The following is a 19,344-nucleotide window of genomic DNA, read 5'->3' as shown; positions in this document are numbered from 1 at the left end:
CAGCCACAGCAAACGCCCTCTCTCCCTTTGTCTTTAATTTATACCTGGGAACATCTAAAAGCATCAGATCGGCTGACCTCAAAGATCTCCTGGGGCGATAAGTACTAAGGAGTTCTGACAGGTAAGAAGGTGCAGTGCCATTTAAAACCTTAAAAGCCAGCAGTAAGATTTTAAAATCAATCCTAAAAGCAACTGGGAGCCAGTGGAGAGAGCAAAGAACCGGAGTGATGTGGTCTCTTTTTTTTGAACCGGTCAACAGGCGAGCGGCAGCGTTCTGCACCAGTTGAAGGCGATGTAGACAGGAACGATCTAGGCCAGCATAGAGGGAATTACAGTAGTCCAGCCGTGAAGTAATAAAAGCATGGACCACTCTTTCTAGATCGTTCCTGCAAAGGTAAGACTTGACTTTGGCTAAAATCCGTAAATGACACCTGATGGGATGAGCCTGGCAAACACAAAGTGTCAGTGCATTTTCACATGCTGCTCAAAGCAGGTGGTCTTCTCCCTGACATTTGCAGGTTATGTTTACGTTAGATTGGTTACATAATTGGGGTACTTTCTCACATTGCTGCTAAACTGGAACAGGAATTACTTGGCACATGGGGTGTGTGTTTTTAGTAGAGTACTGTATGGAAACGTTTAGGTCTATGGCAACCTGCTAGCAACATGGTTGCTAGTAAGTATGAATACTTTCTTGTAAACATCTTGACCCCTTTATGCACATTTTCTATCAATGTGTCCATAAATTGGCAGAATTAGAGGGAGTTACCCACAGTTAATGTAAAAAATCAGACATCAGGCCCTTAAGTGGCTTGGCTGTGAAGAAAGTCCCAGCATTGTTATGCTACCATTACAAGACTTCTTGCAAAGTGCAGCCTCCTTGCTATTTATACCATTGCACCCCGTTGCAAGGGCCTGCCTTTATCAGGAAGAAGAAATTAAAAGTTAATGTTGTCGATTACAAGCTGATAAAAAATCAGATTGGGTTCTTTTTCCCTGAGAAATGTTTCTTTACAAAATTAAAATGATTAGTCTGCTTTCTCTAGGATACGGTGGCCGCGCATCGAGATCCCACACACTTCAAAAATCACCCTGTGATGATTAAACCAATCTTCAGACAAGTTATGAAAAACGAGATGATGAAGTTATTTGACTCGCCAAGGGATCAGAGTTAGCCTCCGGGTGCTTCTAGTGCTAAGCAGTCATATTGATGCAAAGAGCTCACAGTCAATAGTTATTGATCAGCACAAACATTTTATGTCATTTATATGAAATGCTATGAAATCTCTGAACTATATCGAAATGACTTTTGAGATGAAGAGCACAGGTGTAAACGTCATCGTCCTGGTAAAGGATACTTCAGGAAAACACATATTTAAGAAGCTAACAACTTGAGTCACTCATCATGTTTGTGTAACATAAGAAGGAGAAAATAGAGACATTCTTCACATCACAGCATATCTGAGTTTCTTTCTCTGGTTTAAAACCAATGTTAGTAGGCGAGATGGAAAATGCAAAACAGACATGCTATCTATCTATCTATCTATCCATCCATCCATCCATCCATCCATCCATCCATCCATCCATCCATCCATCCATCCATCTGGCCTTAGCACATCAGAGTGATTGCTGGAATTTCCCAAGTTTCATAGCATGTGTTTTAGGAGCGTTGGCCTCTTTCACACGTTCCCTGTTGCTGCTTAAGACACTTTTACAGTGAAGAGGGATTTAAGATCATTTATCCTTCAAATATTTCAGATTATTCAGATTTATTGGATGCCTTCATTAAAAAGCTTAGAATTTTCTTTAAAAATGTATTTTTCTCTTTTTTCTGCATGTGATATGCTCGTTTATTGTCTTGTTCTTTCATGCAACATCTACTAGTTATCTTCTGTCTAAGATGAGGCAGCTAGCTGTGGGTAGCATTTTCATTCATTGTTCCTTCACTTATTACCAACCAAAGCAGCCTCAAACCCCGATGCTCCCTCCACTTTCCTTTAAATTTGTGGTGATATTTTGTTGTTGGTGTGCAGTTTGATGTTGGCAGCACAGATTTCTTTGGTGGCGCTGCTCTAAAGTCAGCTGATCCAAGTAGCTTCTGGAGAAATGACACGTTTACTTTTTCCAGCCTGTAATCCATTACTGATTACTCACTATGTTCAAGAAAGACAGTGGTTGTTTCTGTAAAGTGGAGATTCTGAAAAAAACAAGTGTGTTATTAGCTTTGTCAGATTGTGTGCTTTGTTGTTATGACTTAGATGAATTTCAGAACAGTTTTATTAATAATCAATGCAGAAATCCTGACAACTCTAAAAGATTTACTTTTTCTTGCAACTGTATGTTGCAGTTCTATTGTTTTATGTCTGTTCAACTTCCTGTGATAGCCACAGGAGTAGAGAGTGCCTGACTGGATCATTTTATGATGATTGAAATGCAAATGACAGACTGCGGCTTCATTGATATTCATAAGACGTATCTCATATAATCATTACGAGTCAGAACAATGTTCACAATCTCCTGTGTGCTTCTGTCAAGGAGACCTATGGATGCATACTCTGTATTCAGCTCGAGCCATCTGAAGGACTTTTTTGAAAAACACAAACACACCCTATCCCCCAAACACACATCATAAAATGCCCCATTACTGCAAGTAATATAAACTCTGTCAATTTATCACACACACACACACACAAGGGAAAAAAAGAAAAACAAGCATATACCCTCAGTTAAGAATGAGTAACAATTTCATTTCATTTGCTGCATTTATGCTTTTACTGTTTGGTGACTCCTGTGCTGCCATGCGAGGCAGCGTGAACATAATAGGAGCCAGTGATGTACAGCCTGCGGTTGTAGTCAAACACCAAACAACTGCTCACTAAAATCAATACATCTTCTGTTAAATATATGTTGAATATATGCAGTTATATAATGTTACAGTGAATAAAAGCCCTTGCCCATTTTCAAAGGCATATAGCTTATTTCACATCATTTTCATTAATAAGACTTTTAAATGAGTCGAAACTTGCTTTTTCCTTATTATTTATATGCAAACATGTATAATGTTTTTATTTATGGGTTCCCTGTGTTAAGTAACCCGTAGTGGCTTGAAAAGCCAAAATTGTATTAATTCATCCATCAGTAGTTTTCTGCATGCGCTGATGAAGACATAACACTATGGCTCTTTTGTGGTGGAGGTTTTATTGCCCTTGGGAACTTGTAGAGCAATGTAGTGGAAGACCATGGTGGTCTGGTAAATCCTCTGAGGGAGGAAGAAAGTACAGGTGTAGGAGCCATAGAGCCAAGAGGCCGTCCTGCCTGACACCAGTCCTGACTCTTATAAGCACCTGAAACAAGTGAATGCTCAGCATTACCAGGTACACTACCAGTCAAAGTTTGGACACACCTTCTCATTTAATGTTTTTTTCATTATTTTTACTATTTTCTACGTTGTAGATACAAACTGAACACATCAAATTCACGAAGAAAGATATATGGAGTTATGTAGCAAAGAAAAAAATTGAGGAATAACTTTAAATATGTTTTATATTTAGATTCCTGACAGTAGCCGCCCTCTGCTGTGTCGACAGCTGCAAACCCTCGGCCTTCTCTCAGTGAGCTTCATGATGTCATCACCTGACATGGTTTCACCTCACAGGTGAGCCTGTCAGGGTTCATTGGTGGAGTTTCTTGCCTTCTTAATGACGTTGGCACCATCAGTTGTGTTGTGCAGCAGTCAGGTTGGTGCACAGCTGACAGCCCTATTTGACAACTGTTAGAATTCATATTATGACAAGAACCAATCGGAGTAGAGAGAAACAACAGCCCATCATTACTTTAAGAACTGAAGCTCAGTCAGTCCGGAAAATTGCTAAAACTTTGAATGTGTCCCCGAGTGCAGTCGCAGAAACCATCAAGACCACGATGAAACTGTCTGACATGAGGACCAAGAGCCACCTCTGCTGCTGAGGATAAATTCATTAATGCGGTAAATCTCCGTTAACGAGTTACCACGGATCGTTAAAGAGCTAACGGTGCTAACGCGTTGACACCGTGCAGCCCACACGGGCTGATCTGTGGTAACTCGTTAACAGGATTTACTTTAATGCAGTTATGGTGTTAACGTCATTTTAACTAGATCCATGCTGACAGCACTAATTATTATTAAAAATCATTACTTAAACATAATTTTGTGAATGCTTTGTAAAGTTGCTCTCAAAAACCTAAAAGAAAACTCGGTGCCAAATGAAGAAAATTTCAAGAAAGATGGATGTTCCAGTACTTTTTTGTTGAGTTCAATAGAAGTGTGAGATGACTTATATGGATTGAGGAATTTGGATATTGACGCTGCAGTTGAAGTAAGTTACCTGACAGCTGACGAGCTGCATGCTGCTGATATTCCAGGTCTTGCTTGTTAAAGCAAGTTCAGGTCAGGGCTTCCAGATGCCCACCTGGAAGCTGTACTCAGAGTTTCATCTGTAACATCCATCAGAGTAAATATGGCTCAGCTGTGTGAACAGAAGTGCTGCCAAGTGGCTGGCAAGAAAGAAAGCACAAATGGACTCAGAGGTGATTAGTTTATTGAGCGCAGTATTACAATATATGCTTTAAAAGGGAAAAAAGCACTAACTGTTAAAAATACATATACAAACAGTGTTGGGGAGTAACGGAATACATGTACCGCCGTTACGTATTTAGAATACAAAATATGAGTAACTGTATTCCGTTACAGTTACCGTTTAAAAAGGTGGTATTCAGGATACAGTTACTTTGTTGAAATAAATGGATTACACTGCGGTACTTTCCTGTTTCATATTGTCGCGGGTCAGCACTGTTTGGGTTTTGTTTGACAGCTACGTTCTGTTGTTCCAGGCGGCAGCGTTACGGTTGCCATGGTTACAGGGTGATGCTCTCTCTCTCTCTGTGTTTCCTGGGTGAGAGAGCGCCTTTTCGTTGTTGTTGTTGTGCTAAGCTAACAGGCAGAATGCTACAGATATAGCTCTAAAGAATGTAGCATCATGGGCAGTGTAGTCCGTGCTGCAGGGAGAATGGACTGCCATACACGTTATGTGTCTGTGAGCGCGAGGAGGGAGAAAAAGGGGAGTGGAAAGGTACGAGTTGTCGTCGAGCAAAAACGGGAGCTGGAAGCATGTAAATATAATAATAACCACTGCAGCCAAGAAGAGTGCCTGACGAGCCCAGTTGTAAGTAAGCTATTAAGACTCGACTGTACACCGTGTTCGTGTTTTCCTCCGAAACAATAAGTTCCGTTGGAGCAGCCTTTCAACGCCTCTCTCTGTCTCTCGCAAGAAAAATTGACCCACACAACAAAGTAAAGCTATTTTTCGGCTATGAGCCGACAGGGACCCCGCCGTATAAGTCAGAGGTCCCTTTACTACAGTTCGGAGTCGCGGACCTTCAGTAACAGTAATAAATCACACAGCAATAGTACATTCACATTGTTGTAAAAAGCACGATAATATATTAAGTAATCCAAAGTATTCAGAATACGTTACTGTCATTGAGTAACGTAACGGAATACGTTACAGAATACATTTTGGGGCATGTATTCTGTAATGGAATACATTTTAAAAGTAAACTTCCCAACACTGTATACAAATGTATATTTGTGTGTTTTTTTTAGACATATCACTGTAAAAAAAACAAAAAGTGCTGTTTTTACAGGAAAACGCTGGCAGCTGGGGTTACCAGGGACTTCCTGTAAAAAATACAGCAGCAGTAGATAGCTTTACACAGAAGATATGTAAACTGGAGTGGTAAAGGAATCAAATATTTAGAACATATACTAGAAGAAACAGAATTTATTTCATTTGACGGACTAGTTACACAATATGGGATCAACAAGAAAAGACTTTTAGAATATCAACAAATTAAATCCATAGTAAAAAAGAAATTTAAACCGGGTCAAGTTGAACTACAAACACCACCAAGTGTGGTTCAATTTCTTACTCTTAAACCCCCCAGATTACTATCCAAAATATACAGAATGCTTTCTAAAACAGATGAATCAATATCACTTCCTATTGCAAAATGGGAAGCGGATTTATCAGTTAACTTAGACCTAAACTTCTGGTCTCAGATTTGCTTAAAAACCTTTCATCTAATTAGAAATCCCAGTCTTCAATTAATTCAATACAAAATATTACATAGAGTGCACTATACAGGTCATCGGATGTTCAAGATGGGCTTTACGTCTACCAACAACTGCTCACACTGCCAAACCAATTCACCGGACAATTATATCCACGCTCTTTGGTTCTGTCCACCAGTTCAGAAGTTTTGGCGCGAGATATGTGAAGACTTATCGAAGTGTCTGAAATGTAACATTCCAACTTCCCCCTTAGTGTGTTTGTTGGGCAGCTTAGATAATGTCACTTCAGAAAAGAATATCGCCCATATGGTCTTCACTGCCCTATGCATAGCCAAGAAAACAGTCCTCATGAACTGGAAAAATAAAAACAATCTTAATTCTAACCAATATAGAAATTATCTATTAGATTACATTAGTCTTGATACAGCCTCTGCCATCACATCAGATCAATTGCTCTGGGCTCCTTTGATCAGCTCCATCACCTAGTGGGGGTGGGGGGTCATAGTTTGGTCCCGCCTTCACTGTTGTGATTGGTGTGGGGGTAGGGACAGGCTCAGGGCGTCGGGGGGGGGGGGGGGGGGGTCCCCAGGAGCATCTTCCTTGGAGGACTCAACACGGGGTAGCGGTCATGGCCCTTTAAGGGCTCTGTTGGCTCTCAGGTGACTGTTTCCTCGTGGCTGCGTGCAGCGGGGCTAGGGGAGGGTCTGTGCTGAAGGACGTGGGTTACTGACCTGGTAGACTGGCTGCCCCTGGGTGGGTCCGGGATGGGCGTGAGGTTCTGGGGGTGCTCCGTCTCTGGGCTGGGGCCCTGGCTGGGTCTTGGGGGCTTGGGTCCTGGTTGGTGTGTTGCCGGGGTTGTGGGCGGGTGGGTGCATGGGGCCCAGCCCTGGAGCAGGGTGCCGCCAGTGCATTGAGCCACCTGGGGGGCTCTTCAACTGGTGGGGGAGATTGTCACATCTTGCAGGAACTTTCCTCTCTTCAGGAACTCTCTGCAGGAGGGGGAGATACAGGAGAGGTGGAGGAAGATCTCAGCCTGGGCGTCTATTGTCTCATGTAGTCTGGAAGATGAGTGGATGGTGGGGTGGGTGCAGTTTTCTCTGTGGTGGGGTTGGGTGGACTGTCCCGGGCTCTGTGGGGCCGGGCAGCGCTGCTGTACTGGGCCCCGGTCTGGATGGGCCTGGACCCCCTTTCCCTGGTGGGTTGAGTATGGGGGTGCCTACTGGGGTCAGCGGGGGAGCTGGCCCCAGGGAGGGGTCACTTGCCCCTCCCTTCCTTCCCTCCCCATCTCCAGCTGCCTCCCCCTTCCCGCACAATTCCTCGTGCACAATTGAGTGTGGGGCCTCCCTGCTGCTGCGGAGTCGGGGCGGTCTGCCTCTCCCCACCGCAGGGAAAAGGGTAACACCACCTGGGTCTGGGTGCAGTTCCCCCCTCCAGGGGCAAGGGTACCTAGACCCGGTTTGTAGAGTACGCTTGGGGAGTGTGATCGTGTGTACAGCGTCTCTTTATGTCTGTCTCCACGTTGGTTGAGTGTGGAGTAAGTGCATATGAGAGCATGAGGGTGGGAATGGATGTTTGTATCTGTGTGTGCCTGTATGTCTGTGTCTATATGTCAGGTTGGGTATCAGACGCCACCTCTCTGGGGACACCTCAGGCCCTCCAAGGTTTGGAGGCCTATCTCCCCCCCCCCCCGCCCAACACCACCACTACCACCACCACTACTTCCCCTGCCAGTGGCGGACTCCCTCAGACATCGGTGCGTTGGTGGTTCTTTGTGTCCGGGATGGGCGTCCGGGTACACACTGGCTCACTCCTTGGTGGCTGCTTATCGGGGCCTGGAGCCTGGGGCTCGCTAGGGCCACTTCGGGGGTGGGGTACTCTCGGCCTCTCGGTCTGGGGCTCGGTCACTCAGGCACGGCTGGCTGCCGGCAGAGCTCACGGGCACGTCGCTGCAACCCCCCCTGGCTTCTGCTTCACGGAGGCCCCACACTCTGTTGCCCCTCTGTTGGTCTTCCTTGGTCTCTTGTGTTCTGGGGGCCTCTGGATGTCTGGAGTTTTGATCTCCTCCATACCTGCTTCATGCCCTGGAGGACGAGGCTGTGGCCCCCCCACACCCTCTAGCAGATCATTACATGAAGGAACCTTTTAAAAAAGTTTCTGATTCAATCTATTTTTGTCTCTGAAAAAATGTCTCTAAAAATTGTGATGCAAATTGTTGTTGTTTATTTCATGGAATTCATTTCGTAGAGTTCCTGTGATTGTTATGTATATTTTTATCTTGTTTGCATTTTATGTGCACCTGTGGGAATGACCCACTTTTACATGGATAAGGTGACATCCAGTCACCTTATCCTATAATGGTTCGGTCCAGAACCTATTTCAACAATCATCATCCCCATTAATGATGATGTTTATGTGTGAGTGGCTGATTGGGTCATTAGTTTTTTTATTTTCTGTTGTTTTATTTTAAATTAAGCACAAGCTGTTTGGTGTTTTGTAATAGCCCCAATGAAGGCCACAAGCCGAAACATGTTTGTCTGGTAATAAAGTTGTTCCTTAGGGTTTCAGGCAAAAAAAAAAGAGAAAAGAAAAAAAAAACAGAAAATATGTAAACTGATTTACAGTGAATGAAACACACAACTGTTAAATCTACAAAAAAAGAAATTAATTTCACACAACAATTGTTGTGTATTCATAGAATATTTCCTGTATTTTTTACATGTAATAATTGCTTATTGTGGATCCATAAATTGTAAAATTAAAAGGGAAATGTCAAACAAAAAACTAAATTGAACTGGTAAAACAACGGTGAAACTGTGCATTTTAAATGGAGCTGCTCTTTATATTATACATAAAATCTATTACTATGCTGTATTTTCATGTTTTAATGTAAAATTTGAAATCATAAACCTGCAAACATCTTACTGCTGTGCCTTCACTTAAACATGCAAAAATACATCTTCAGAAAAGACTAGTGAGGAAAATATCACTTTTGGGGAATTCATTTTGCAGCCATCCATCCTCATCCGCTTTATCCGAGGCCGGGTCGCGGGGGCAGCATTTTGCAGCCATTATCAATAAAACAATTGACAACAATTGGATGCATTTTTTCCAACTTACACAACAACTTGCACAGCAGTCACACAATTCAATCAAAATGCTATAAAACTGTGGAACATTGCCACAAAGCAAGAACCATCTTCATTAAACAAGCATGTGGCACACCCTCTACCAGAAAAAGTTACAGTAACCTGTTAAGACTAAAAAATGACATATTGTGCGAAAATTACCGTAATCACCATCCCGCACGACACATACTCTGCTGTCACCACAACCGTGGCCCTGGTCGATCGTGGCTCAAGAGTTGGGAGTTCGCCTTGTAATCTGAAGGTTGCTGGTTCGAGCACTGGCTCTGACAGTCTCGGTCGTTGTGTGTTTGGGCAAGACACTTCACCTGTTGCCTACTGGTGGTGGTCAGAGGGCCCGGTGGCGCCAGTGTCCGGCAGCCTCGCCTCTGTCAGTGCGCCCCAGGGTGGCTGTGGCTACAGTGTAGCTGCCATCACCAGTGTGTGAATGTGTGTGTGAATGGGTGGATGACAGGTTGTGTAAAGCGCTTTGGGGTCCTTAGGGACTAGTAAAGTACTATACAAATACAGGCCATTTACCATAACAATTGTTTTCCCCAAATTCAAGTTAAAATATAACCAAAATGCTTTGGGAAGTGAACACTGCATGGTCAAAAACATGTGTCTGTTGCAGTGATAAATCACACTTTTGCATTTTTAAAAAAAAAGGTTATAGGTAGTCAGATGTCAGCCAAGTCTTGGTCTGGCCCTGAATCTTGGCCAGGCTTGGACCCAGATTCAGACTGTTATTTTATAAAAACAGTCTGAATCCGGGTCCAAACCCAGCCAAGACTCAGAGCCAGACCTGGATTCCAGAGTCTCAATTACAATTGTTATAACGCGAGATTCTCAGGTCTGAGAAATAAGAAAGACATATTTGCTCACCTTTTGAAGAACCTCCAGAGTGGAAGCCAGCTCAGATAATGGATGTTAAAGTTGTAGTATTTATTAATGAAATTCATTTTGAAATATAAATATAATTTTTATTTAAATGAAATGATTAAATAATATATTAATGTTTAAATAAATACAGTGATTAAAAAATGAATTTGATGCACATGGCTCTTCTGGTCCTCCACAGCTATCATGTGTCTGGTGTAAACGTGTATTCAGGTGTTTTATTTGTTAGGCCAGCGGCCGCGAGAGTCGAGGCTCGGGTGTGAAATTGATGGTTTTCAGGGTTTTTGTCCTTAACTCGGTTTCCCTTGTTTTTTTTTCAAATGTTGTGGTTGTGTGTCTTATTTTGAAAGAAATAGTTACGCGTTACCATAGAGAGCATTAAGGGGCAGAGAGGAGGATGTTACTTTCGATGTTGTTGGTGCAAGTTACACAATTACACAGTGAATTGATGTTTAGTATTATATTTACAAAATAGCAGTTTTTGTCTTGGCTGCATCCTTTTATTTTGTTGTATTTATCCGCGACTCCTTAAAGGCCGGTCCGTGAAAATGTTGTCTGATATTAAACCGGTCTGGAGCAAAAAAGGTTGGGGACCGCTGAGTCAGGCCATTTCAAGATTTAAAAGGTAGCATTAAAGAAATATGAGCTCAAAGCATTAAAATGTTGAGGCACTGGTTGTGTTAGTTCAGTGAATGGAAGTTATTTGTAAGGGAAACTATTTCTACTTGCTGCCAACACAAATGTGTATACTTGTGTCTCTTTTCACAAACTAAATGTGAATCTGATCATGGAAACTAATGATCCTCGATACATATGGAGCACAGCAGCAGACACCCAGTGCATTGCAGGCAACTATAGTCACATGTTACACAGTGTTACAGGCATATACAGTGTTCCTGAAACATGAAAACTATAAAATTCTTTATCATTTTTTGTGATGACTTTAACTAATTACACTTGCTGCACTGCAGTGTCGCTGATCAGGGACATACTCTCTTTTCACTACATCCACACTCATTGTAGGGCTGATTGACTTTGTGATGTTAATGTTTCGGAAATTCACTCAGTTAGTGTTAGGGTGCCTGTACAGCCATTTGCCTTTGTCTCAACTATGTAGTCAACATTTTCTTCCCCTCTGTTCTGTTTTACTAATCATTATTGTAAAGCTGTTGGAATCGGACAGATCGGCACTTTGACTCTCTTACTAAGATCATCTATTCATGCAGTTTTGTTTTTTTCATTTTGAGAAAGGACTCAGTGCTGGTCAGCATGAGATTGAATCACTGATTTGGCTGCTTTCAGTGGCACTTAATGGGAGGATAATTAATCAACACATTTGGATTGGAGCTGATTTTCCTTAACCAATAAAATATGAAAACTATATAGTTTAAAATGAAGAAGGTGCTATAACAGGACCTTGAATTAATATCAGTGAGATGCTTCAGAGCCTACAGGATAGATTTATAATTCCAGGAACTTTCCAGAACTCCCTCACCAAAGAAAATGTGCTGTTATTGACTCATTTCCACCAGTCTCAATCCTTCACAGTCCTCTGCTCGCTCTTTTCTTTTGTTCTGGAGCCAACAAAGTATTCTCATTTTTAGCTATTGGGCAGCAAGCAGTGAAAATGAAGACGTTTTCAGAATAACTGCAGGACACCGATGCCTTCAGTCACTTTAACAAAACAAAAACCAATGTGATGATGATGATGATGATAACAATAATAATAAAGTATAGTTAACACATGTTTTATTCAAATTAATGTAAACACAATCAGCAGAGAGTTACGAGTGTCGCAGAGGTCAGATCAAACTTTGACTTCATTCCTGGCCACCAACACAAAACAGCAAAACAGGATGTAGGATGGAATATGGAAAACAGGAAGAGTTGTTTAGACTCGTATACACTTTATAGTATATTTATTTACACTATTTGCTGCTACTTTCACTCAAAATGTGGTTAGGTACATGCAGCCAAACTGGTTGTTTAATATAAGACGAATCGTGGTTCTGCTTGTTAAAAAGCAACATTTTGAAACCATTAATGTTTCAATCTATGATGCAAAACGACACATAGAAACATTACAGTTGGGGGTGAGGTCAAGGTAAGTTTAAAGAAAACCTAAACCAAACAATATATTCTGAGAGCACAGAAAATCATTTCAAATAAAAGTTTGAACACTTTTTAAATTAAAGTCAAAATTTTGTCCTTCGTCCTAACCAACAAAACCATTTAGGAGATAACCAAGGTTAAGTTCACCCTCTCAAGAACATACGTGTGCATACACATCATATATCCAAGTAATTTTTCCCTAGTAATTTGCTGAATTAAAGATGATTAATCTGCTCAGACTCATCTGGTAAACTGCAATAACACTGTAAATATGTCGTAGTGGAAACACTCAACATGCTTTTTGTTGTTCTTTTAGGACTATCTATCTCGTCAAGCTGGACTTGAGATAACCAAAGTGTTCTTCAGAGTGCTTTCTTCTGGGAGTGACAGTTACCCAGCAGCCATCAACCTCCACAGAGTCTTGGGATGGGGAGCTCTGAGAAAGCTGCTTTGACTGGCCGGGGCTCATGTGCTCAACTTGCATCCTGAGGAGAAGCAGGCAGCTTCTTGGTGGGGTGCCCAGGACCCAAGCGTGGACCAAAACCACAACCTGCCAGGCTCGGGCTCAGCACAAAAGGAGCATGACAGCATCTGGAGGCCTTTCATGGATGTGTTACTGCATGGCTAAGGTCAGCATTCTGTCGTGGATGGGGCTGGTGTTGATCTCGTCAGCTATCGTTCAAGCCCAGCAGCACCCTGTAGTCACCACCAATTATGGGAAGTTGCGGGGAGTGAAACTTACATTGCCCAATGAGATACTGGGACCAGTGGAGCAGTATTTGGGGATTCCATATGCAATGGCCCCAACGGGGGAGAGGAGGTTCCAACCACCAGAGCCCCCCATGTCGTGGCCCGGTATCAGGAATGCTACTCAGTTTCCTTCAGTTTGTCCTCAGTTCTTAGAGGACCGCTTTTTACTCAATGATATGCTCCCCGTGTGGTTCACGGCTAACTTGGATACAGTGGTTACCTACGTGCAGGAGCAGAGCGAGGACTGCCTTTATCTGAACATCTATGTCCCCACAGAGGACGGTAGGAAAACCCCGTTTTTCTGCTCGTTGTCATGTGTCTGTGTTTTTACAGCTTATATTTCACTTTATTTGAGCTTTAGTATTCCTCTGGCAGACTTACATTCATCTCCCAACACCTGCTCAGTCTCACATCAATCTGCCACTTCCATTTTGTAATGATTCTGCAGTTTTGTATTGTGTTATGACTAAAGCACAGCTCTTTCCTTGACAGACTGCTTTCACCGTTCCCTGAAAGACATTTACTAAGTGAATTATTCATCCACTAATAGAAGACATGAGCTTGGATTAGATGTAGACAGGTCTGCATCACCTACAGGTGCTGCGCCGGGGCAATGACCCAATCCTCTTTTCAAATATACATTGTTAAAGCGCCACATTTCCTTCAAAGTTCCATGAATCCACAGGGTAGTAATGTTAAATAATTTACATAACAATATTTTTAAAAAGAATCACAATTGTTATTTTCTAGTTAACTACATCTACAAAACATTTAATTGTTTTTTGTGCTGATATAACAAAAACATGGTATATACAGGAATTATAATTCTGCAAGTCAGTTGCTAATAAAAGCACATTTTAAAACCTCTTTAAAGCAGAGTGAGTAGCACAATGGTGATTATGACATGATTTAATGACGTGAGAGATAAAAAGTCGCTACCTGTTAATTTTAGCTAATAACACTGATATGTTATCATTCATATTTCATTTCAAGAAAAGATGTGATGATAAATACATCCTGTTCAGTATTACAGAGCATTAATTTTTTTGAATCAACCTTATACTGAATTGATCCATAAATCCACAGAGTCACGTGTGACATTCAGGTGACTCCTTACTGGAACTTACTTAAACCGTCCATGGAACAGGAATCGAGCTACCGATGGAGAACTGGGAGAAAAAACAGAAGCACAAGGTTATGGGACAAATAACTCAGCAATAAGCACTAATGAGCGAGCCAAATTAGCACCATGGTGGATTCATAAATGCACAGTCATTATGAGAGGATGCACTGCAGGTGCAAGAGTGCGAGCCTGGGAAGGGCAGTTCCACCTGTGGGCAGAACACAGCCCCCCTCTCCACCTGAGAGAGCAGAGAGAGAAAGCACAGGTAGAAACCTCAAACCTGTCAAACACTGACAGTTTGCTTAAGGTCGATAAAAACTTTAGAATGGTCTTTATTGAGATATGATACTTCTGCAGTTTCATTATTGGGTGAAAGTCATGTAAAGATAGAGGAGGATAGTTGTTGTCTGAGTTTATGACCAAAATATAATGAATCTCCCACATGTATGTGTGAACTCTGTAACAGAGGTGAAACATATGCAGTGTGGTCAGCAGCTTGGTGAGGATCACCTGCACAAGCTGTCAACAGATTCTTCTGACCAGTTACCCACGACTGTTGCTTACATACTTTAAGTGATGCTTGCACATTTGTATGCCTGTGATTAGCTAATCAACACCTGTCTTTTGGTGGTCCTGGTCAGGTTGTCTGATTTTCTTTTCCAGATTCTAATTGCCGATTACCTTTTACCTATTCATTTATTACTTACCGTATTTCCCGGACTACAAAGCGCACCTGAATATTAGCCGCACAAGCTAAAATCAGGGGAAAATCCTGTTTTGTACATACATTAGCCGCACCTGACCAAAAGCCGCAGGTGTTTCAATGTTGACTTATCATATGTAAGAGAATATGCACAAAGGGAATTGTCAGGAAAGAGATGGCTGTTTGGAGACACACCCCTTTTATTAATATTTTGAAAAACAAGTTATGGATACATATTTGCACATGTGCTGTGCTTCATAAATGAGTAACAAATGTAGTACATAACAATAACCTACAGCACACCAGAAAAATTGATTCGGACTACTTTTTAGGCTCAGGTGCAGTGACACAGCTTTAACAAGAAGAAAAGTCAGTCATTCACCACCATCTTCCTGCCACTAAAACCACCAAAGTCCTCTCCTCCAGTGTCGGATACGAACAGGCTCAGGGTGGCTTCGTCATCCACTCTCCGCTTCTCTCCTTCGTTGTCACTTTCAAAACAAAAGAAATCCTCGTTGTCAGTGTCAGAGTCGAACACCCTCAGAAGGGCCGTGGCGGTGTCCTCCTCTCCATCATGCAGCAGTCCAGCCCTTCAAAATCCGTTGGTGATCGTGGATGTTTTCAAACTTTTCCACGCTGTCAGATTCCACCGGTGGAGTTGGGCATAACTTGCTTTTCGCAAGTTTATCGCCGCTCATCATCCACGCCTCCCACTGAACGCGTAGCGCTACTTTGAAGTCTGTTTTTCGCGCTACTTCGTACGGCACTACGTTGCCTGGCGGACGGACATGTGACCAACATACCACTCTTGAACCCCGATCCTTCCGCCAGGCAACGTAGTGCCGTACAACAGCGGAACAAACAAAACAAATCCTCTTACGATATCACAAAAATCATGGACAATCCATAGAAAAGCCGCACCTGACTAAAAGCCGCAGGGTTCAAAGCTGGTGCAAAAAGTAGCGGCTTATAGCCCGACATTTACGGTACTTGATTTCTTTGCAAATTTGATTTCTAGGGCTCAGCCAGTGAGGTCTCCTGACAGTCAGCACACAGTGGTTGAAATAACCACACGTTTCCTTTCTTCTTTCTTTTTTCTTTTCCAAAGAAAGAGGAAATGCAAAAATTCTTGTCAAATGGCTTAGAGTCCACGTTGCTGTGTTAACCAAGAGCACTGTTTGATTAAATATTTTTTAAAAAGCATGAGGTTTGAGTGGAAGACTTCTACGTTAGCTGATTTTCCACACGCTCTTGTTTGAAGGAGTACTTGTGATTTGGAGTAGGTGTGCTAATGGTACCAGCCGAGCACTTCAACAATTCAGGCTCTGCAGCATCGTCTGTGGACGGGATTCTAAAAGCACAGTGTGTAACTCGGAGTCAATGAAGATCAGGGGCTGTAGATCTGTTGTAGACTCTGAAAGGACAGTGAAACACATCAAGTTGTGTGTCTGGCTCATATCTTTGACAGTTCCATGCTAAATTTAGTCTGAGCCCTTGAGTACGCTGTAGATTAAAAAGTGCTGAAGAGAGGGATAATCTCACAATCCTTCTTTGGTGCACAGTTGGGAGCTAATCTCAAATTATTAAGGACTATTAAGCACTTCCATGCAAAACACACACACACACACACACACACACAAACACACACACACACACACACACACACACACACACACACACACACACACACACACACACACACACAGACATATAAAGATATGGATTAGTATAGACTAATATATACATACCATATGTATATAATAGTCTGATACTATGTGATAAACTGTTTGAGTGTTCTTGGCAAATGAGACTGTTTTACTGCATAAAATAGTCCTGATCACATCTGGTTTGTGCAGTTCATCACAGCCGGGCGGACGAGGGGAACTCAGAGTGTCGGACTCCAGATTGTCAGTCTGGTGATTCAAACAGGATCTCCTGCACATAGTCCTCATTTACAAACACATTACAGCTTACAGGTGGATTTACCTGTTTCAGGGCAGCTGGCCAAACAGTGAGAAACCACTTATGGCTTGAGAGATAGAGAGTGAAGCTGGATAGCACATCCTTGGTTTGTTAACATAAAACTCAATGTTGCAGCCAGAGACGCTACAAAAGTGGACACCCCCCCCCACACACACACAGACTGATTTTTAGTTTTGTTCTCATTATTTTCATCTGAGTTATCAGTTCTGTCACCAGTTACCTAACTTAAACCAATGTAAGTCAGTTAGCCGCAACCAACTAACCAATGACGTTATGTTGTGTGCTGGCACAAGATGGCCCTAAACATGCTCTGATAACTTTAAGGACTTATTTCTTAATCCCACCTTCACAAGTCTATGTCAGTTTTTAAGAGTCGGGCTCCATAGTGTAGTGTCTCATGTCCACTTTAGAGTTCCCAGTTCTCAGACTGGTGATGGTCTGTGTAGGATACAGAGCATTACAGCGATTGCACTGTCACCATTTTAGGCTCATTTTCCCTCCCGAAGGACAAAAAGGCAAGTTTTAAATGCGTGATAAGCCTGTGTTTAAATTGAATTCTCTGTGCAGCATCATTTAATGTTTGGTAAAGTTACCTTACTATAACTAACTGGCTTTTGCTGCATAGTCAGACTGTTAGCAGATAAAATATTTGTACTGGACTTTTTGGAGTAAAGACTCGCTATCCTTGCTACCGTCCCCTGAGTGCCGGAAAGAATGTTATAATAAGTCACATAAATCCCACTGTTTTGTTGAAGTTAAATGCAGTGTAGTCTTCTTACAGCAGGTAAACTCCATGTAGATAATGACTATATAATGACTTATACATACATATGTATGATTTAAAATATTTACATAGAAATTATGCAAAATTCATGTAGAAACTAAAGTAGACTTTTTCCTCTGTTATACTCAGCTTGGACAGCTGAGACAGTTTCCGTGTTCTTATAAACATGTATGTCTGTGATGCCCACCTGTCCAGTAACTCTTAGCTGTATTCTTTTTATTGTCGTTGTGAATGAATATTGGTGTCCTGACTTGAGTGTTGAGTGACATCGATGACCTTTTTCACTCCTCTTTCAAACTATCTGTCTTCTCTGTTTAAAATGTGGACATTTTCAGAGTGACCCTTTAGTGCCCAACTCCAGTCCTCGAGGGCCGGTGTCCTGCAGGTTTTAGATGTGTCCTTGATCCAGCACAGCTGATTTAAATGGCTAAATTACCTCCTCAACATGTCTTGTAGTTCTCCAGAGGCCTGGTAATGAACTAATCATGTGATTCAGGTGTGTTGACCCAGGGTGAGATCTAAAACCTGCAGGACACCGGCCTAGAGTTGGACACCCCTGCTTTAGATGCAGCTTTACAACTGAGTCTTGTCCAATCAAGGTGGCTCTTCTGTAAAAATAGGGGAAGGTAGGAGTGGTTTGAGCTCCTGCAGAGTGCGGTTGATCTTATTCTAGAGTGCTTCTATAGTGAGATGGACTTGTGTTTTCACTCAGACGTTGGTTTTGTACTCTATAAAAATTAGCTCAGCTCTATGTGTCCTGATTGTGGATCCAAAGAGGAACCACAAACCACAGAGACTTACAGAGTTTGAATGTACCTACATGAACGGCTGCAGAGTTGCACGTGTTGTTAACCGTCCTATTCTCCTCAAATATTACCAACCCATTTCACCCTGAGGGATATTTGCCTCCAGACAATGGTAAACATACAACTGTTGACCAAGTGTTTGTGTCAGGCACTTTGTTTATTTTTGGACTACATAAATAGCCCCATTGATAATGAAACTCTAGCGCCACCATCAGGCCAAACGTTTAATTTAGAATAAATGTATCTTGAAAAGTTTGCATTCAAATCTTTTCATAATAACTGACAGCATTAATGACCACAAGTGGATGAACCCTATTGGTTTTTGGTGACGGCGTGCCCTTTTCTCTAGCGCCCCCATCAGGTCAAACTTGCCTATGTAAATTGCATATTCCAGGCAAAGCTGGACTGTGCATCACATGCTGCCCACGTTCTGATGCCATATTTGGCAGGTTTGCTCGGCATACGAAATGGACAGCAGCCACGAAACCAAGGATTTGTCCACAGTCATGGGGGTCTGAATTGTACCGCAGGGGTAAACACTGTACCCACTTGTGCCACAAGTTTGTCACGTTCTTGTCGGACCTGCCTTGTTTCCTCGTCATCAAAGCGTATAACCTGGGACAAAACTTGGAAGGTCTTGAGAGACATGGTGGCTGGAAATATTGCCCTTCTAGTCTCCAAAGGCTTATGTTGCTTCACCTTTTGACTTGTAAACTCCTTCCAAAATGAGCCAGCCAATGTAAGCTTCAGTTACATCCAAGTATTTCCAGCTGTCCCCATAAAGCATCTCTAAGTTTGTCATTCAAAGTACATCGATGGTGTCAAGGAGAGCTAAAGTGATGACTTGATGTCCTCAACATGGCTGATTGGTGGGGTCTGGAACCATTCTCATAATATTAGCCTCACTCAGTTTATCCTGTTTTTGGAGTTGGGAAAGGGACCACATCATTGG

At 42.2% G+C, this 19,344-nt stretch overlaps 1 protein-coding gene across 2 annotated transcripts in view; it reads left to right on the top strand.

Annotated features, from left to right (window-relative positions):
* Positions 1-19,344, top strand: part of nlgn4xa (neuroligin 4 X-linked a) — a 125,571-nt gene that overhangs the window by 2,064 nt on the left and 104,163 nt on the right. The window contains exons 1-2 of one of the 2 annotated variants that reach the window (XM_080877631.1): positions 288-394; positions 12,560-13,275. In XM_080877631.1, coding sequence (XP_080733757.1) covers positions 12,711-13,275 — 565 coding nt within the window. In that variant the 5' untranslated portion in view covers positions 288-394; positions 12,560-12,710. Of the gene's footprint in view, positions 1-287; positions 395-12,559; positions 13,276-19,344 lie in introns of those variants that run through there. The other variant, XM_080877630.1, reaches the window with a different exon arrangement.

This window comes from Rhamphochromis sp. 'chilingali', assembly GCF_963969265.1.
Source record: "Rhamphochromis sp. 'chilingali' genome assembly, chromosome: 3".
In the NCBI taxonomy this organism is placed as follows: domain Eukaryota; kingdom Metazoa; phylum Chordata; class Actinopteri; order Cichliformes; family Cichlidae; genus Rhamphochromis; species Rhamphochromis sp. 'chilingali'.
Note: the sequence above shows the minus strand (reverse complement) of the source record. Positions and strands in the feature narration are given on the sequence as shown.